Consider the following 22,514-nt stretch of genomic DNA (forward strand, 5'->3'; position numbering starts at 1 on the left):
TTAGAGAGAGAGAGAGGAAGGAGGCGGAAGAAATAAAGAGTAAATTTGTGTGTGGCATTTGATACTGTATTTGTAATGATCATCATCATCATCATCCTCATCATCATCATCATCATCATCATCATCATTGTCGTCATCATAATTACAGCAACATTGTGCTGATCATTATCATCATTCACATTCACATTCATCATATAACGATTAACACATGCTCTATAATTACATCAACTAAATTTATTGAACTATTCATTAATTGGTCGAGCGCTGGCAACGTTTACTATTTTACTTTATGTCTATATAACTATATATCTCTATATATATATATATATATATATATATTTTATTTTGTATCTTTTAGTTTAAGGAAATTTGTGGTTGTTTTTCTTGTTTTTTTTTGTCTCGCCTAAAATTATGCTACAAATTTAAATAATACTTGTGTATCTGTGTGTGCTTGTGTGTTGTGTGTGTTGATATCAATAAAATGGAGTATTTGTGTGTTAGGTTACATAACTGTGGAATCAATAACGCAAATCCATACAAATTTACATATCAAAGGAATTTTTGTAGTTAGTTTTTAAAATGACTTAGCTTAAATTGGTTGGTTCTTAACGATATATATATAATATAATATAAACCATTTTTAGATATTTTTGACTTCAGGTGCTAGTTGCTACATTCTTTGGCTATGAGATATTTCAGCAGACTGAACTCGAGGTTTACATTTGTATTCCAGTTAGCTAGTTTATTATTCCCACATTTTTAGTAATTTTTAAAACACTTTTAACAGGTTTTTTTTATTTAAGACTAGTTGAAAAGTTAATTAAAACTATTTATTTTTTTGGGAACCAAAAATTTTGCTACATTTTTTCTTAGATAACTATTTTTATATTTTATTTATTTATTTTTTTTTGGTTTGCATTGTGGGAGGAATAATTTTAATTGGGCCCGCATTTCTATTTGGGCCACTGATTTTGGTGTTTTTTGTGTAAATTAGGTGTAAAGTGGAATTTGTTTTGCTATGAACTAAAAAGGACTTTAATTGAAACTACAGAAGATTGACGGCTCCATCTAGCTGAGGGGCTTGCAGAGGCGCAACAGGAGAGGATAGTGGAGATCCTCGTCGTAGAGGGCCGAGTCGGCCTTGAGCTGCAGATGGCGTTGCCAGATGGTCTCATTGTAGCGTGTGGCAAGCTCCACACGAAATCCGCGCGCCACACATTCATCCCGGAACACATTCAGAGTGCGACCGCGCCGGGGCGCCATGATGAGCGCCACACCCTGCGGCGCCAAATAATACCAGATGGTATCGACCAGCGCCATTCGCGCCTCATCGAAGAACAGACAATCCGCACACAATATGTACTCGAACTTGAACTGCTCCGCCTGGGCACGAGCCGAACACTCCTGCCACTTCAGCACCGAGCACTTCGTGTAGCAGCTCAGCTCGTTGAGGCAAACTGTTTTACGCACATTCTCCACGCTCACCTCATTCCCATCCGTCAGATGAACCGCGTACGGCTTCGCGTACTTGGCCAACATCAGTCCAGCCAGGGAGGTGAAGCCACCACCCAGCTCCAATATCCATTTGCCGCGATACGCGGCCAGATCGGATAATACCAAAGCGGTAAGTGCCTCCTCCGAGGGCCAAACACATATGTTTCCCGTGTTATTGAAACCTGTAAGAAATTTCAATTTCATTTATTACATAGATGTTATATATAAAAATATATGCATATCGATAAGTGCACGACAGATGTATCGATAGAAGTCAGAGTACGTTATGAATTATCTTTTATGGTTTCTACTAATAAAACCAATATTCAAGGACAACATTAACAAGATTATTTATAGCCTTACTTTGTCAAAAGTAATCAGATTTCAACCCCAATTTAACTTTCTCAAAACTAAAACGATTTAAATAAAAACAATACATTTCTTAGAATGGTTTACTCTTAACCATTCTAGGATATTCCAATTATAAACAAAAAAGTAAAGCCAGAAAGATAAAGGCAGTTTGCATACCCATCAGATCGTTGGCGGTCAGCTGTCGCTCCATGTGATGAATGTTGACGGAGTATTCGATTTCGTTGTGCAGCTGCATGCGATATTTGTACCAGTTCTCCGTCTTGCCGAGACACTTGAGGCTCACGTGATCCTCGAAGCTGTCCTGGCGCAGCAGATCGAAGCTTTTGAAGCGTCGCACCGAAGCGGTTTGCTCCTCGCTGAACTCATCGCTGGAGGAGCTGACCGTCTCCTCGGAGTCTTTGCGCAACACTTTGGCCAGGATGCGCCAACGTTTCTGTGCCGTATTCTGTAAATTGGGCGTGGCTGGTGGCGTGGGCGGCATAAAAGTGTTGTTGCTTGTGACACTCAAGCACGCTTTGCCATTGACAATATTTTCCACTTCCAGTTCGAGACAAGGACTGGGGCTGCCCTCATTGTTGGGTTGGGTCTCACTTTGACCCGGCATCGCCAGATTGTTGTCCCGATCCTTGTTCAGATTATTGTTATCGGCATTTAACGCATTTCGCTGCGTTTGCTCCTTGAGCGCATTTAGCGTGTTATCGATATCGTATTGCAGCATCAGCGATATGCTTGCCACGCCTTGTTTGCCTTTGATCCTCGTCGTATCCAGCTGCTGCCCCAAGTTGCTATTCAGTTTCGACTTTTTGTTGAATTTGCTGTTGTTGTTATTATTTTGTACTAAGGTTGCTGACATTTTTCTCTCAGTTTCTCTTCGCTTTGCTCAGTTCTCAGTTTCTCAGAATTCTCGGCTTTTTTTTCTTCTTCTCGCTCAACAGTTTTCACCCTGCAATGGAAAAATTGTGTATGGAAATCAGAGTTGTGAAAAGTTTATGTTTGCAGCAGCTGCCGCAACTTTTGGGGCATCAACTTTTCAAATTAACCGCCGACAACTTTTTTTTTTACTTTATGCCTTGCCACACACAATTTTGTAGTTACTAGTAGCCTGCCCCATTTTATTGCAATTATAAATTTTTAATGGCTTCAGAAATGCAAATTTTCTGTCCATAAGCGACATAAAAGAGCAATCATAAATCTTTGGATAATCTTTCGTCATAAATATTGAAAATAATGCTACAACATTTATTCAATTCGCAGATGTTTGAATACTGAGGCATTTTTTCAAATTCTGCTGCGAAGCCAATTAGCTAATTGAAATTGAACTAAGAAATAAATTTCTTTCTCCTTGGTTAAAATTAGAAAGGCTTCTTTTATATTTTTTCGAAATGTTTTTCATAATTATGAAATAAATGTCTGAAAAGTTTAAATAAAAACCTAAATTGTTATTAAATTTAAAAAGACTTCTCTTATAAAGATAAATCTCATATTTTATTTTGCGAATGCGAAATATATAACATGTAGAAGGAAGCATCTCCACACCCCATAATCTATATATATATTTTTGAACGATATCCAGATCTCAGAGTTAATAAGAGCTGCAGACTAACTTAAGCAGATACATTTGATCGATAACTCTGCCAACTTAGCAACCAACGAATATCGATACAAATCGATTCCGATAGCAATAAAATTATACAACATGTTTCTAATTGGATATGTGTATTCGATCAAATTGTTCATCTATAAAAGTTCATCAAAATCGATGCAAGAAAATCGTATTTTCATATTTATCAAATTGCAATTATTAAAATAATAAATACCATAATGTTAACTAATTAATTAATATAATAATAAAATAACATTCAAGCATTCAAATATAAATACAATGAGTGGACTCACATTCATCAAATAAATTACACATTTAATTTGTAAATACTTAGGGTATCTACTTCTTGCTGAACTCTCTAATTTATTTCATCATTAGCCTTATCCCATTAAGCTTATCCTGATTTTAAGCAAGCACCTTAAAGCATCTCAAATTTCTCTCGCTTGTTAATTTTCCGAATTACAAAAGAAAAACACACACACAACATAATTTAAGCACCATTAAATTGTCGTATAAATGTATTTGTTTGTTTGTTTCACAAAAAAAAAAGAATAAAAATACTTTATTATAGTCATTAGGCCAGCAGTTTGCTGAGCTGAGACAGAATGCTCTCTGTCCAAAATTGCCACGTTAATTACATTTTAAAAACGGCTAAAAAGCTAAAAATGTTCCCCATCTATATATATACACACAAGATATATGTCTATATGTATCTGGCGAGTAAATTACATTTTGCGTATACTTTTTATATATATAAATGAGCAAATTTTGTTGATTATTTTTCCGCTGCACATTGTTGCTTGATGTTGTTGATATAAATTCATCAAAATTGAGAAATTTTACAGCTAATAACAAATGTTAATTGTGCTAAAGAGAAGCAAAAAAAAATAAAATCAAAATAAGGTGTGTAGGTGATTAAGGGGAATATAAATAGGGGGATTTTTTGGCTTTGGAGGCCTAGCACAAAACATATGCAGCCTGTTTTTGGGCGATAAGCAGGCGTTGAATTCTGATTAAGGGGTGGGTGGTGGGGGTGGTCTGATCGGGTGTGGTGCCGGACCATGGACACCTGCGCAGACCCCCCACCCGTTGCCCCACCCGTTGCCCCTCCCCTGCCCTAGCTGGGAATGTGTAATCAAAGCAATTAAAATTCAGCCGAATCAGCGCATGAATGCGAGTGTGTGTGGAAGTGTGTGTGTGTGTGTGGGTGTAAGGAATGTTGTTGTTATTTTAACGAGTATTCAATTTAAGCGGATGTTGAATGCGGAACAAATACAATCTGTGTGTGAGTGTTTGTGAGCACAGCGGGTCTTCATTCATCATATTTTCAGTTTTGACAGCAAAGCCAACGGCTATGCCGGCACTTAATTAGCTGACGAGGAGAGAAAGGGGGTGTAGCAGGCTGCGGGGAGGGGGAAGGGATAACACTTAACTTACTTAGTGGCGTTTGAAAATCAGTTTATTTCAAGTGAACTTGCGACTTTTTGTGCCCTCAACTGTTGTTGTTGCAGCCGAGCTGTACTAAAATGGAAGGTCGAGTTTAGATAAAGTATTCAAATTGATAAGCAGAGCTCTTTTTTGCATGTGAATTTTCGGCTTATCAAAAGCAGCCCCAAATGTGATAAGTAAAAAACAAAACCAACAACATTGTAAATTGTTTTTACATGTTAAGCATACGCAATGTTGTCAGAGCAGCCATATACAAGGCAGTTGGCGCTGTTTATTTTGTCTGCTTACGTTAGAGAATACATGTGTTTTTTATAGAAACATCATTTTAGTATATTCATTTAATTCTAGTACTAACAAAAGAATATATTCTTAAACATTTAAAACCCTAAAGTTAACATTTTAAAAGAAACTGAAGTAAAGTCAGCTTCGGTAAGGATAAGGAATGTTTTCCAAATTATCTTCAGTATATTACATTTATTTAATTAATAGCAATATCAATTCTGATTGCTGCATAATAAAGTTAAAATGTTAAACTTAAAAATAAATAATCAATCATATTTCCTTCATGTTTGCAAAATGTCTCAACTATTGAATTGCGATTCCGGTTCCGGCTCTGAATTTCAATCGGTAAAATGACACCCAGATTATAGCAAACTTTTTCGCATAATTAACAAATAATTAACCACATTTTCTGCCTGCCTGTAAAATCTCCCAATATTTCTCAAACTGTTATGCAAAACTTCCAGCCTCGCGGAACTCGTAAAGTATTTCAGCAGCAATGCTGGCATTAACAACCAATAAATGTGAGTAAACAGTAAGTTTCCGGCCATAACTATAATTCACAAGAGAGAGGCCCAACAAAGACAACAAAAACTCAGACAATGGGCGAATGTAGTTTCAATTTGATAAGACGCACACTTGATCAAACATTAATAAGTTGTGGAATGTGGATTGTGGATTGCGGACTGCGGATTGTGGAGCACGCAGCAATTCACTCGAGATGCCAACTAAAAAGTTGTTGGCAGAGTGCGCAACTTGCTTCAGCCAAAAATGTTGATTTGCATATTAAAAACATGAATATTGAGCAGTTGACGGTAAAGTTGCTTTGGACACGAACTTTGGCAGGGGGCATTTGGGAAGGGGATTGGAATTGAGATTGGGGTTGGGAGGGTTACAGTTAAGCAGTTTGGCAGTGTGCCCCACGGCCAAAACAAGTTAAGTCCTTGAGTAAACTTTAAATGCCGGCTTAGGGTGTGCGGAAGCATAATAAAATCCAACCGAAAAAATGTTTTCAATGTTTACATAATGCTCGAAATCCTTCTTCGGCTTCGACCAACACCTGCGGGCTGAAGCTGTCTGAGAGCGAACATTAACGTCAATTTGCAAGTACAATAAGCAGCTGGGCAGCAAGGGGGCAGATATGACCCTAAACCCACCTTTCTTTTAAGTTTTAGACACGAGCAGAGTCAATTCAATCACTTGAGCTACGAGCGGCAACTGTGTCGACAAGCAGCTTAGATTCCACCAACACAAAGTTTAGGCCAAAGAACAAAGGAAAAAGATTCTTCTATTTGCCACTCTCACACCCTGACAATACACACAAACACACACACACACACGCAAACACTTTCCTTCAGGCCAAACTTGACGCTGAGTCAAACTCTAACTTTTTGTGGTGCGAGTTATGTGCGTGCGGGCAACACAATTTGGGAATAGTTAAGCACTTGGAAAATATGAGAAAAGCAACTTTAGAAATTAAAAAAGAAAAGAAAAGAAATTTATATATCAAATTAAGGAAATAATTATCGTAAGATTAAAAGTTCTAATTTATTAAACATACTAAAAAGTGCCAAACAACCTGTTTAAAAAGATTAAGGACTTCTCGAAAAGTATTAATTATATATTCGAAAGTAAAGATAAATGTATTCAGTTTAAAAAAGAAGCTCTTCATTTTTTTATTTATCATTTTGTGTTTTTGTCAGTGTAATTCCTTTTCGGTTGTCAATGATGTCGCGGCACGCAAACTTATATGGATCCTGCGTACATATGCACATGTTCGCATTTAGTGAATACATATGTGTGTCTGTAGTTGTGCGTATCTATGCGGATTTTATGTATACACACACTCACTCACACACACACACACAGACAGCCATTCATGTGCTGGTTGCTGTGCTCATTGCTCGCTTAAGCTCCTACAATTCATTATTTATTACATTCACTGTCGTGAAATTTGCTCAGCTTTCGCTGCTGTCTTTTTTCATTTTCATTCCTTTTTTTGATAGCTAACCTTGAAGTCATCAGCGACAAACACACACACACACACACGCACACACACTAGTAGACACACACACGCCCACTAATTTATACGCCAGACTAAAGATAAAATCTAGTTATAAAGGGTTAGTGCTAACGGCGCTAAGCAGATAATAAAATATAATTTAATTATGCCCATTTAAAGTGTTTAGAAAAGAGCGTGTCGAATTTTATATGCACTCTATTTCATATATAATAAAAATATATTTTAGATAATTAAAAAGAAAAAATTAAGTCATAAAACTAAATTTATGTCCATAATTTTCCATTCAAATTGCTATCTAGAGTTTATTAAAAACACTTTAATAATATTATTAAATTTTGATTAATGTGACCTTTTTTACACATTTTTTAAATATCCATCGATAAACATTAAGACTTAATATAGTGTATATTTTTGATGATGTGAGTAAGGTATTACAACAAAAAGCATCGTGTATATTTTTGCCAAGCCTAATCAAAAATATTTTCAATATACCGCAAGTAATTAAGAAAACACAGAGCGATTTTAATTAAACAAGTTTCCCATCTAGACATCTAAAAAGAAAATCGGTACATCAAAGAAGAAATAGTTGCAAAGAAAATTATCCAACTATGTAAATGATAGAGCATATTTATATGGCGTCAAAAGAGAGACAGAGAGAAACATAGAACATTATCAGCCTACGCGGCGTATGCGTAATCTTCAAAAATGAATGTGCAGCCAGAATTGGCTGAGATTTTTTTTCTCTGTGCGTCTTAAACTTTTATTGGCGCACATAATGCCTATCGATTTATGAGCAACTAACTGTCTGTCTTTTTTTATGTATATAGATATATATGTGCATATATATGTGTATATATATATATATATCTATATGTGTTTGCTTCTCTGGCGATTTGTTTACTGTTTACTAAATATTATCGCAAATTTGCAGTCATATGTTGATTCCAACTGAACTCTTGCCCAGATGCATTTATTAATATGTAGATGTGTGTGTGTGTGTGCATGTGTGTGTGTGTGCGTGTGTGTGTGTGAGTGTGTGTGCGTGTGTAGTTTATATGTTTATTTGCGTGTATTTATGCAATATCATTTACAAGCACATCTGTGCATGTGAAAACTATCACTATAAATAAATCAAAAATCAATTTCAATTTTTTCGATGCATGCAACAACTGAGGTGTTGTTGCCTCAAGATGTGACTCGCTTTAATAAAATATTAATTCAATTATTTGCATATGCTTTATACAACAGCCAAAAGTGTTGGGCCAAGTGTCATTCGTGTTTTTATTGCCTGCCACTCAATGTTGGCCAAGATAACGCAATTAGACGCTGGGGCATTGTTTGCATGAGGGTTAAGGGGGAAATGGAATATGTATACAAATATATCTGCAGCTGACACGTGTACTAGTTCTCCCCCTCCCCCTGTCCCTCCCCTCCCCTCCTCGTCTCTCCCTTTCTCTATGAGTTGAGCGGACTTTATTTTGACATTCAGCTAAAGTTCAAGGATCTTTCGCATTCTGGTTTGAAATTGTCCCCCCAGCTCCGATGATGGGCCCCATTTGTGCAATGAGTCGACACTTAACTTAAATGTGTGAACTCGAGTGTATCTATCACACATAATAAACGTGGTTTTCTATTGATTTATTGTGTGCGTTAGTTTTTGGCATTTTTTTGTAGCTGATTTTTATTCTATATCCCTTTATGTCTACTGCCTTTCTTGATGTTGTTTTTTAATCTCGTTTTTTTCCCTTCTTTGGCGTTTTGCATTTTCAACACAATTTGGGCCACGCGCCGCTAAAATAATATAATTTACATATTATGCCATGTGAAAATGTGAATACTCCCAGCTCCTTTTTCCAAGCAGAGTTCTGTGACCATTTTGAATACCCTACTCCACTTCAAATATGAAAAGTACTTTTTGAGTAAAAGAGAAAAATGAAAATCATCGAAATATTTATTTATTTATTATGTAACATTTCATAAGAATTTGTTGATGGAGGTTTTTGGGCTACGTTAAGGAAGACTTTGGCATTAAACTAGGCTGTCCAACCGTAACCGGAACCGCAACTTTATCAGGGTCAAAACTCAAAATTTGTTTAAGAAACCATAAACAAATCACATCAACTGGTACCGGAACCGGATCCGAAATACGATTCGGTTTGAGACCCATCTTTCTGCATAAATTACGTTTCCAGCCTGAAGTTTATTCACAGATGAAATCCACGATTTTGCTACTCAATTAAATAATTTGTAAAAACAATTCAACTCATTTTGTCTGAAGCAAATAATTATTAAACACTCTTTTCCAACACTGCTAGAATTTCTAAAATACTTAAGAGTAATTGAGATTCGACTAGAGCTCACTTCATATTTTACATATGCGAAAAAATGCAAAAGACAAATATGTAAAGTATTTTTGCTCAAATGGCTTAAAGTTGCCGACGCGCTTAAGCGTGTCACTTGGGGGCGTGGCATATAGGCTGTCTGGGGATTGGATTGCCGTTGGTTGGTTGTGATAACCTATGCGGCAGGCAACCTTCAAAGTCAAATAAAATAAAGTGCGGAAAATTTCAAGCTGCGCCAAAATATTTTTGAAAACAGCAAGCCGCTTGACCTTTTAACGATGACATGTCACACATATTTAAATTATATAAACATATATATATATATATATGTATATTATATGTGTGCTATGCCCCCTGGTGGCAAGTCGAGGTCATGCTTAAAGGCATTTGTAAAAGTCATTGACGCTTTCCCAATCATTGAAGCCGAAAAAAATTGGTTTGTTGGCAAGCGCCATAATTTAAAAATAAACTCAATGGAAGGCAAAAAGTCAGGACAAGGTCCGCGAAGGATGCCTGAGAAGACGAGGGGAAAGGAGGAAGGGGAAAGTGGGCTAGCTGAGTGGCAGCATCGTTAGCGCCAAAATTAACATGAGCAACAAAGGCAAATAAAGTCCAAATAAGGCGACAGTCAAACAACAACAGCGACTAAAGCAAGAAAGCAAGTCAAGAAAAATATTCAAAGATAATCCACTTAGCGAGCAATTGCCACATGCTGAGCGTATTTAAGCCAATTAGTTTTGTCCAAGCATAAATGTAATAAATAAATAAATAAATGCATACCGAAATAGATGATATTGGGCCATAAACAAATTCTAAAATAATACTCATATAAACAGGCAAATTGTTTGCATAACAAATACACACACACACACACATATATATACGAGTATATATATATTTATATATATATATTTATGCAGACATGTTGCTTATGACGTATTTGCTGTGCTGGTGAAATCCTAACCAGAGTCAGAGACAGAGTCAGTCTTGCAGGCAGCAGACCATGCTGCTGACAGGGAACAGGGTTAACCTATACACTCAGCAAAAAAAACGCCACTGAATTTGAGAAAATCGACCTGAAAATTGTAATATTTTGATGTGTTTAGGTAAACATTTTTCTACAAATTAGAAATGATATGAAATTTACTGTGTCGCTGAAGTCTGCTTTTAAAATGAAATTATATGCATTTTATAAACTGTACAACTAAAATCTTAAAATACTAAATCCTATTAATAATATAAGGAAACAAAAAGTTATTCTCAAGTTTTTGTCAAAATTTATTCTGAATTACACAAAAATGCAGCCTGAAACTAGGAAAAGAAAATAGCTGCGTTCTAGAACTATACTTTCAGAGCTTTTCTTGGCATATAGCAAACTTAAAAAATGCAGTCCCATTTTTTTGCAAGTGTAATTTTTTACATGCTACATTCTGCATGCTAACATGGGCACACAATGTCAGTCTATAAATAGTCATAGCGGGTGCTGGCTGAGGATCGAGTGTGGGTATGTGTGTGTGTGTGTGTGTGTGTTGTGTGTGTGTGTGTGACCAGTGCCTGAGGTGCAGCTGACAACAGCAGGAGCATCCAAGCAGCCAGCAGGCAACCAGGCAACGAGGCAAAACGAGGCAGGCGGAGGCGGAGGCGGAGGCGGAGCGGTAAGCAGTGTGGCATCAACAAGCGACTAGCTGAAGCGCCGTGTCTCGATGTCATTGTCGTCTAGCTCTGGCTCTGGTTAAAGGTTTTCACTCGCCCGTCGCCAGTTGCCAGTTGCCAGTTCCCACTGACAATATTGGCTTTTAAATACACTAAGAGTTATTTCTGAGCACATAAAAATTATAAAATGTTTTTACTGCCTTAAGTTAAACAGAAATATAGGGAATCTCTAATAATATAAAGAATTATTATATATATTTATTTATTTGCAAAAGTATAACTTATCATTAAGTTCTAATTGGCGAACACTAAATTAGCTCTTCTTTTTTGTCCGAAAACTCCATGACAAACTGATAATATCCTCTGCAAATTGTAAACAACGAAATCTTTTCAAAATTTACACTTTTCTTCAACAATATACATCTATAAGTCAAGAAAAGACCCTAAAATGTCTCGCTGTGTATTGCTTACATTTTGTCTTTTATGTACACAAATATTTATGAAGACACAAACATAATTCCAAAAATAATAGACTTAACCAAATTGAATTTGGAAGCCACAAATTATTCGGGCCAGTGTACGGGCATGTTTATAACAAGCGGAGGCGATGCGCGGAGTGTGGCATGCCACAACTGCCATTGCTGCGGGCCGCGTGCCACGAAAGTGCTGCTTTGACGACACGAACAAAATGAGGGGTTGGATTGTGGATTGGGGCAGGAGGTTGAGCGGCTGCTGCTGCTGGGGATGCTTAAATGCTTTCATCACTCAGCTGGAAAGCCTGGCACGCTTCGGCGCTCGCACGCACAACAAGTTAGTTGCCAGGAAAGGGTAACAAATGGCGTGGGAGGCATCGGGTATGGGGCATGGGGCAGGGAGTCGGGGTCGTGTACCAATAGGCCAGTTATTTGGAGCAGCGACTAGCTTAGTGTGGAGTTGGAGTCAGCTGCTGGGTCAACTGCCTAAGTAAACATCATTCTCATGCAAGGGTCGTCGTCGTCATCGACTGCTGTTCTCAATCGACCTTAGCAGCCGTTACCTTTGAGTTATAAACTAACTAGCTGGTCGCTCTCAATTGGCCTGTGTACAAATCAGCTACGCATGATTGATGGTATCGATAGATTGTCGACGGGATGGAGAACTGAGACTGAGACTGAGACTCTGTCAATGGGAACTCAATACTTGCTACACTCAGCAAAAAAGTCGGCCTATATTGTAGAAATTCGGCTTACTTTCGTCGTCATGGGTAACTCACCTTATTGTACAGAAAATATGTTTCTATTCAACAGGGTATTTCTTTTCTAATTTAAGTATACATTTAGAAAAACTTTGTCTAATTTTCAGAGTGTTTTTTTTTCATTTGTTTACGAAAGAACTGTAAAAAATATCACTTTGTTGATTCCACATAAACAAAAACATTTTTGGATAGTTTATAAATGCATTTCTAACAATTGAAAATATTTCTAAAAATTAAAAAAAACTCCATCTCTTTGGGATTGTCAATTTTGCGCAAGCCTTTCTAATTTTCAGAACATTTTTTCTTATATTTAAAAATTATTTCTAAAATGAAGAAAAACTTTCTGGTATTCAAGGTGACTTTCTCAAAATTCAGGTAGATTTTTTCTGAGTGTGGCAACGGCAGCTAAATATTTGCCACAATTCTGTCGAGATTTGCACATTTTTATTATTGACTGTGAATGAACTGTGAGCTGGTCGGCAAGTCCTTCAGATGATATTGCTAAGGCCCGCTACGGGAGTGGGAGAGGGGGGTGGGGGGAGTTGAGGCAGGTTGTTATTGAGTCCGTTTGGTAGCAAGTCAAGTCAAGACCCAGATAACCGTGTGACAAATTGTGCGTTTCTATTTGAATGGTAACATAATCGTTAAACTTAAGTGGGTATCCTGCCTGTGATATCCTTGAACAACTGTTTCATGCTCTCCTAATGCTGCAGCTCAATGTTTAATGTAGCTTACAAATAATTACAAAGTTAACTTGAAATGGCTGCAAATACCTTCAAAAGTTGAAGCTTTTGCGATTAAAATACAACTTTAAGCATTATTAATTATTATGGAATGCGAGCCATAAAATATAAATAAATAATAATGACAACGTTAACTTCAAATATTTCCAGAAGTTACATTTTATGCGATTAAAATACTTTCACTTATATACTTTAAGCATTATTAATTTTATGGCATGCCAGCTATAAAATAAAATCTGATTCCTAAGGAGAAAATGCCTTTAAATTTTATGTAGCATAAATTCCGGTGAATTAAAGTATTTACAAAGTTAACTTGAAGTGTTGACAAATACTTTAAGAAGTTGAATGATGTGCTATTCAAGGACTTTAACATTTTAAGCATTATTAGTTATTATGGAATGCTAGCTATGAAATATAATCGAAATTCTTTTGAGCCGCAGCCTACACATTTTTGTAGTAGCATTTCCAGCTTAAGCTTTTCTTTTGACTATGTTCACATAAATTCCCATGCCACAAATCAGTTTCATCTCTGATTAAATTCAGCCTTCAAATAGTTTCCCCACATAGCTAACAAATGTTTTCAAATGCCACCGCAAGGGGAATGCAACATATTGCAAGCATAAATCTAGTAGTCAAATATAAATATCTATGCACATATATCAATATATATTCTAGGGTAAAAAGGGGTATAATGAATTTGAGCAAAGGCATTTGAGAGGCAGAGCAAAGTATCTTTTAACCTATAAAGTTTATACATTCCTGATCAGCATCAGCAGAGGCAGTTGATCGAGCCATGTACAATTTATGAGACTATAAGAATTTAAGACTTTAAATTTTGAATACAACGTGTAGCATACCACTTCGAAAAATTATATAATTTTATCGCCTGTTTCGCGAATTTCGATTAAAATCGATTTCCCTTAGCAACATCTTTCCCTTGTGTTCAGAGTTTCTCCACGTTGAGCCCTCTCAACTCTCGAGAACTTTAACTTGTTCATAAATCAAATTACAATTTATAGTTGCAGTTAGTTTGGAATATATTCCATTTTGCCGATGTATTAAAAATGTGTATATATTTTTTGCTTTGTATTTAAATTGACGATAATAAAACTGTAAGGACGAACCGGTCAAGAGAAGAGGGCTTAAAAATACATGAAACCCATTTAGCAAATGCGCCCACCAGAAATGTGAAAAAAACAATAATGAACTTTGACACGTTTGCATGAGAAGTTAAAAAATAGCAAAAATATAATTGTTTGCTGTTTGCGTGTTGCTGTCACAGGTCGAGAGTTGAGCTTGGAATTTGTGAAAAGTGCATGTGCACAAACAACAACTTGAACAACAACAAACAAAAACAAAAACCAAAGCTGCAATAAATGAAAAATCAGCTTGGCACATGCAATTTGAAAAAAATATATAGCGATGCCCTCGGCGGACAACGAATGAATGACTGCTGGACTAACTGGCTGCTTGACTTAATCCACACAACTTGACTGGCTGTTGGCTGTTTGACTCTTTGACTGACAAGCTGAACAGTAGCCACAACAAGAACAACAACAACAATGAAAAATGAAAAATGCTGGCCAAGTTCGTGAACGCTTATCACAAAATCACAGCAACTGCGGCAACACAGCAAAAATGATTTCGAAAGCATTTTCAAAATATATATTCGACTGTGAAATACGCTATAATTTAGCTGCCTTCAAATAATGTTGAATATTTATCTATTCATTTAGTTAATTTCAAAAAACAGAGTTAAAAAATCATTAAATTACACATTAAATTAAATATTTCAATTTAAATTGAAAAAAATAGGAAATATTTATAAGATTTATGAGGGTATTTAAATGCAAAATGCTTCAACATTTGTTGCCTTTATTTTATTATTAAAAACACTGTAAATGAAGTTTGTTAAATGCCGGTAAAACTATTGATAAATTATCAGTAAATGATCATCAAAAATTTGGTTCCCAGCTTTCAAAATAGAGAATCTAGCAGCTATTATTAGGTTGCACCCAAATGTTGCACGCCAAAAAGTCAGGTCAGCAAAACGAGCACCGCCGCTTGCAACTTGAGCTATTATTAATATTTTTTTAGCCAGTTCTTATCGCCTCACAAATGGTCGAATGCATTTTGGGCATGCACACAAATAATTTTAGCAGACTGCGGCGTATACGTAATATTTGCTGTGCGTGTTGTGTCGTGATTGGCCCATGAATGCATTACGTATACGCCTGGGATGGGACAGCTGGGCAAAAAATTTGAGTTTGCTCAGATAGAAGAGTGCTTGCATTATGCAAACTTGGCAATAAAAATTCAATTAAGTTGCCAAGGACACAATGTCAAGTGGTAGAGCTCGATAAATCAAAAAAAAACAGAAACTGTGCAACAAAAATGACATCAGCAACACCACCAACAACAACACACAGCAGTGGCAACAAAATTGTGACATGCTGTGCAGTCGTTGTGACTTTGATGCACGTTTTAATTATAATTTTGACGCCAACTGTTTAAACACACACACACACACACACACACACACAGACACGCAACGATAACACATGCAACATTTTGTGTGCTTATCTGTGTGTGTTTGTGAGTGTGTGTGTGTGTGTGTGTGTGTGTGTGCTTAGTTGTTGTTTTTGTATCGCTTGCACTAATTGTTTGGGACAGAAACTGCTGAGCCGACCAACATGTTGAGAAAGCCACAAAGCGCAAAAGATGAACGACAGACAGAGAAAGAGAGAGAGTGAGTGCAGGAGAGACAGGGAGAGAGCGAGAGAGAGTAAGAGAGGGAGGGGGGGAAGTAGAAGCTCTACATTTGGCTCGAGCTTAATTGAGGCAGCAGCTCGCACAAAGGACAATAGCCAGAACTAGCCGCAAAACACGCACACAACCAACCAACCAACCACACCAGCTATGTGTGTGTGTGTGTGAGTATGTGTGTGCACACACACACATGTGTATACGGCACATATGGGCAGCATAGTAAGTAACAAAACTAAAACGTGCAACACACACAGCCCGACCTATACACTGAGATATAAAATGCAGAATTTATTTTTTCTAATACATATTTAATGTATTTTAAATGTAAATAAAAATAAATAAATTAAAAAAACAAGTTATCAAAGTGAAAGCCAAACGGAACCGTTAAGCGAAGCTGATTCGGAAGCCAAATTTAATTTAGTATTAATCTAGATGTGAAACAAAAACATCAAAAAGGTAAAGTTATCAAAAAATATTCACAGTTTATGTATATTTTTAGAAATTTATCCAAGCATTTGTTTATTATCTGCTGGCTTGTTTTCATAATTTAAATTATCCAGGTTGATATATTTCACTATTGATTTTATATAGTTTATATATTTGTTACCAATTCATAAACCTTAGCTAACTTTACATACCGGAACCTAAGGTGGAACTTAAGTCTCACGCAACTCATAGTCTATCAATCCAGCTTTCCAATCATGTTTTTCTCAGTGTAAGCAATACTAGCAAGGGCTCAACTTGGTATAATGTTCTCAGCGCAGTGTTTCTGCCTGGGTTTGAGTTTTGGCGTTGGCATTTCAATGAGGGCGGGGAGGTGTTTGTTAGATTTATAGCCCCAAAAGCCATAAGTTTGAGTATATTGGGGCGCGAGTGGAGGATGGGGAGGATGAGGGGGTGTGGGGAAATGAGGTGAAGTGGAATGTGCAAGCTGTACTCAATTAATACTCATCAGTGTGACATTAGTGCCATTTATTTGCACAGACTGTGGCAATAGAGTGGATCAAAGACACCCTGAGATAAAAGATAAATGAGATAAACACGTGCATCGCAAATTGTATCCTCGAGTCGAGAGACGAACATGAGAATGAGGCTCGAAAGACACTTGATTCTGCATAATCGGGGCTCATTTTGCTTCGCTACTGTTTTTGACATGATTCATCAATAAATAGCACATAAATTGTGGCTGGCAATCCATCAAATTGTTTAACTCAACTTACTAGTGAAATGTGTAGCGATTTTATGAGCGTAAAAAAAAACAGCCGGCAGCAAAAAACAACAAGCGTGTTATTTTAACAGCTATAAAAAAGCTAGCTTTGTCAAGCTGAAAATTACAAACAAGAAAAAGCTATTGACTTGGATATTGATGATTAAGAATTTAAAGGCATTATACTCTTACAAGAATATAAACAGCTCTTAATCTACTGAGTCCTCGACTATCTGTCACTCAATTTAAACATTATTCGTAATGGGCTTCAATGAATCTTGTTTACCAGCATTTCTCAACAAGAGACTTATTTAGTTTGCATGTGGACAACTTTTCGTTGCAAAACTATAATTTATTTGGTTTGACAACAGTTCTAGTGTACTTAAGCAATGACAAGCAAAGCCAACTTTGTTGTACAACATAAATTTCTAAATATTATTTGTAAATTTCTATTTGGTATTTGCTGTTGCCAAAGCAACTCATTGAAGAAAATTAGATACCCTTACAGAGTGGAATCCAACTTAATATGAATCTGTCAAAATGTTGAATACATAAACCAAATTTGTCACACAAAAATGCTTTATTTTATTTTAAATCGCATTTCTCAATCGATGGTTGCGATCAACATTATACTTTATAAATAAATATATTATAAAATATTATAAATGCCAAACTGTATCACAAAATTAGCATAACCTTCACAAGGGTATGCAAAATAAAAAGAAAGAAAGGGAAAATAAATTGCAGCGACATTTGAGTTTAATTTGGCCATAAAGTTCGCCACATTTAACACTGCAGGCTACAAAAAAGGCGATGTGCAGTAAAATAAATTAAATGCTACCTAAAACTTTATTTGCCAACTAAATAAATAAATAGAAAGACGCTGAAAGGCGGCCAAATAAAGAAACGGAAACTGCAACTGCAACTGCAACTGCAACTGAATGCGACCAAATCTTTTTTACGTACACTGAATGCAATTCAAAGCAATCGATTGCTTTTCAAATATTTAGCAATAATTCAACTTGAATTTTATGTTCGGCATTCAGCCAGGCCAGGCATAAGAAAGCAGTAAGCTCTTAAATATTAAAAGACAGACTTTATTTAATGCATTTTTTGTCATTTTAATTATTAATCAGAAAGCGAGTAGAGAACTTTTGGGAAAAATGTGTCACATCTTGATGTGTTCTCACATTCATTAGTGTTGACAGCAACTCTAATTCTACCTTGTTTTGTCAACTGCAATTAAATATTCCTAAATATTTAGTGGGTACATATTTGAGCTGTCTGCTTGAGTGACTGACAGGTGAAAACTTGAGCACATTCTCAACATTGACAGCAACAAACATAAACATTCTTTAATATGCACAAAGTTATTTTTGAAAGTTTTCAATCTAAGCAAATAAAAATTGTTCAATTATATGTTTAGAAATTTTTATAATAATTTTACAGCAAAGTTTGCTTTTCTAAGTTTGTCATTGCTTAGCAATTAAATTAAACTAAATTAAACATTTTGTTTATGTTCTCGACATTTTGACAATTTTATACATTTTTGTATACAAGTTTCGTCAAACACCAAATATCAAATAGAAACTTACAAATAATATTTAGAAATGTATGTTGTACAACAAAGTTGGCTTTGTTTGACATTGCTTAAGTACATCAAGTACAGTTAGTTATTGTTGTAAAGCAAATAAAGAAAAGTTCGCAACTAAAAGTTGTTCACATGCAAACTAAATAAAACTCTTGTAGAGAAATACTGGTAAACAAGATTCATTGAAGCCCATTACGAATAATGCTCTTAGCTTCACAAATTGAGTGACAGATATTCGTGGACAAAATAAATTGGCTGCTGAACATAGTCTTGCTGAGAGTACAGAAATTCATTTTGTAATCATTGAAGTAGAAGTCTTCGACTTTATAAAGTCAAAATATGTTATTCATCAGCAATATATAATAATATAGTTCCCATAACAGCAATCGATGTTGCTTTTAATTATAGTTAAATTTTATTAAAGGGGATGTAAATTTAATCTTTCCTAACTTGGCCACTCTCTGTTTAAATAGATATAATAAAGTAATAAAGTTGTACAAATAAATATTATTTTTATTTTACCATTTTAATTTAAGTATTTATTTTAAATACTTTCAAAACTTCGGGTTTTCAGTTATCTATCTCTTCTTTGACTCTGTCCCAGCTGAATTTGAATATAAAGAGAGATAGGAAAAAGTGCTGTGACAGTATTCTTTACAATCGAGTTTGCAGCAGTGCCTGCAGTCGTTGCACCTTGAACCACACAATAAACTTTGAATTACAATTTGAGACTGTTACATTTTAAGTACATTTCAGACCCAACTCGGCTTCGACGCACTGCAAGTCCAACAACAACAACAACAACAGAACCAACAATTCCAAGTTGACCTTTTGTGCAATTTGCCAAACAATGCCACTTGCCAGATGTCAAAATGAGAGAATGCGGCAAGGAGTGGCAAAGTGGCAAAGAATGGCAGCTCGTGTTGCGACTTTGGCCAAAAACTGCTCTCTTTACTCCTCATAGTAATCAAAAAATTTCGGTTCACAAAAAACAAAGTAGAAAAGTGCCATGATTTAGATAATGTTTAATAAGGCGCTAAGATAGCAGGTGCCACTAAGTACTCCTGCTTAATTAAACTCAAAGTTAAATTAAGTCAAGTTGAGATAACGCAATTTTATCAGTGAAAAAACTAAGCTACCAAAAGTCAAAGTGTTGACTGCTTACAAATATAAAATTATTTAATGGATTTTCTTTTTGAATAGATTTTCTTATGTTTTTTGTATGAAGTTCTGCTACTTAATTAAGGTTAAACTTGAATTAAGTCAAGTTAAGATAACGCAAAATTATTAAAGCACAAACTGTGCAAAAACAAAAATTGTTAACTGTTTACAAATATATATTCTTAATAGATTTTCTTTTTGAATAGATTTGCTTACCATTAAAAAAAAATAGATAAATCGCTCAATAGACAAAAATGTGCGATATGTTTTTGTATTATTATTGTTGTTTTAGATTATTTTTTGTGGTTTCTTTGGCCTCAGCCCGTTTTATGAGTATTTAATGCACAATATTTGTTGTTGCTGAGATTTTTATTTTCTTTTTTTCTGTTATAAATTTCGCTTTCAATTACAAAAGATGCGTTTCAAAATACGCCCAAGTGGCGAATTTGTGCTTTTTTTCTTGTACATTTTTGAAAAACACAAATTTTTGCTCAATTTTTATCGAGATGATAATTTTTTTGAAAACAATCACAAACACACACACACGCACACACACACACACACTGAGGCGTGACGTTGCGAACGCGGTCAGCGACAGAAGCGAACTGACTAAAGGCACGAGCAACGACCAACGGTTAATTTGTAATTTTGAATTTCTTTTTGCTTTAGCCGCGGCCAACGTTGCGTATGAGCGACGGCAGCAAACTGAAGCCAAATCGCGGCTAGCAAACGAACAAAAAGCAGCGAGCTTGCAGCGTGTTTGAGTCAAACATGTTGCAAGGCAAGCGTGTGTGAAATGCCGTCGCAGCAGAAGGAGGAGGGGTGAGGAGTGGGTGGAAAACAGTTGTTCGACAGCGTCGCTGGGGCTTATCACTAGAAATTAAGACAAAAGCCTGACTAACGTAAATTAAATGTGACCACCCAAAAAAAAAGGAAAAGTAAAAGAAACAGCCGCAGCAGCAGCAGTAAAAGAAGCACAGAATTGTCATTAGAGCACTGAGAGTTGTTGCCACAACTTAAACTCTGTTTTATTTTAACTAATTTACGGGTGCATTAAAAAAAGACACGAGCATTGTGTTCTGATAGTTTTAATTAAGATTGTTAGAGTTCTACTTTTACGTACACTCAGCGAAATAAATGTTTAAGTATCAACTTAACTTTGTTCCTAGTTTCTTTCTATACTTAAAATCATTGCAATTTTCTTTTAATTCTTTCTTTTAAGTATATTGATTCAAATTTGTTTTTGAAATAGCTCCTCAAGATTTTAATTTGTATATGAAAAGTTTTCAATCCTCTCAAAATACGCTTCCAACATTTAAGGCTGGCATAAATTAATAAAAATTTGCAAAGCCATTTCAACATTAGACCCACATCTAAAATTAAAGCATTTTCTATTAAAAATAATGAGAAAATTGTTGACAAAATATTAAAACTATTTATTTAGATGAACTAAACTGATCTCAATGGTGCACCCTAAAAAGTTAAATAGAATTTACAATAAATTAAATTGCAACTCTGTCTCAATGCCAACTAAAGCAACTAAAAGCAGACTGAGAACGCATCACATAAGAAGAAAGCAGTGCAGAGGGGAAGAGAGAGGAGAGAAGAGGCAAGAGCAAAGCAGCAAGAAAATAGCGGCAAATAAATTGACGTTTCTTATGGCGTTGGCCACTTTTGCAATGAGCTTGTTTTGGTTTTTGGTTTTGGTTTTTGTTGCCTTTAAATGATTTTCCATTTGCACATTTCACGCGGCTAAATTGTTTGCCTTTCAATTATTGTTGTTGTTGCTGCTGCTGCTGGCAAAATTTTCATTCATAAAAAAGGTGGAAACGCTTGCGGGCGAAAAACAATAAAATGCCACGAACAAGAAGAAGAAGAAGACGCAGAAGACGAAGACGAAGAAGACGCAACGGAAACGACAATAGCCCAGGCAGACAAACAGGCGTACGACAAGGGAAAAAGAGAAGGGGCCGGGGGGAACAGAGCTGGCTTACCCAAAAGGGCGAAAGCATAAGGAGAAGACGAAGAAGAAGAACAAGAAGAATGCGAAAGCGGACAAAGTTTTACTGATGTTTTTGTTGTTGTTGGTGTTTGTTGTTATTGCTTTTGTTGTCGCGTTCTTTACGTTTGTGTTTATTTATACTTATTAATACGCCACACACACACACATGCAAACATATGTGTGTGTGTGTGTGTGTGTGTGCGTATTTTGTATTTATTCGCTTTTTATAAGCAAAGCAAAATCGAAAGGAAAAAAATGTATTTTTGTGTGGAAAAATATGTTGTTTAATATTTACAGCGAAAAATTGGTTAAAAGAAAATCAGCTTGGAATTGTGACTGTAACTGTAACTGTATTTATTTGTGTGTGTGTGTGTTGTGTGTGTGTTTTATTGTAGTCTGTGCCTGGCTTGTCACATTGTTAAAACCTCAGAAAACCAAAGCACAGGCAAAACGGCATTTCTGTGGTTTTTGCATTGTGAGACAAGCCCCGACAACATCCTCCCCCGCCACCCTTCGCCCACTTCCCCTCGTTGTTAACCCCAGCAGAAGCGAAAAACATCTAAAGCAATATGTCGAGGCAGAAGCAATGGGG

The 22,514-nt window shown here is 36.0% G+C and overlaps 1 protein-coding gene across 1 annotated transcript; it reads right to left on the minus strand.

Moving 5' to 3' along the window:
* Window positions 1-384: 384 nt before the first annotated feature.
* On the minus strand, window positions 385-20,549 carry LOC6562908 (calmodulin-lysine N-methyltransferase). The gene is made up of 3 exons (XM_001989268.3): window positions 20,137-20,549; window positions 2,023-2,809; window positions 385-1,676 (listed from the first exon to the last, which is right to left on the minus strand). Exons 2-3 carry the CDS (start codon window positions 2,717-2,719, stop codon window positions 1,069-1,071), a joined length of 1,305 nt encoding a protein of 434 aa, XP_001989304.1. The 5' UTR covers window positions 2,720-2,809; window positions 20,137-20,549; the 3' UTR covers window positions 385-1,068.
* Between the last annotated feature and the right edge of the window lie 1,965 nt (window positions 20,550-22,514).

This window comes from Drosophila grimshawi, unplaced genomic scaffold (assembly GCF_018153295.1).
Source record: "Drosophila grimshawi isolate 15287-2541.00 unplaced genomic scaffold, ASM1815329v1 contig_1377, whole genome shotgun sequence".
NCBI lineage: Eukaryota > Metazoa > Arthropoda > Insecta > Diptera > Drosophilidae > Drosophila > Drosophila grimshawi.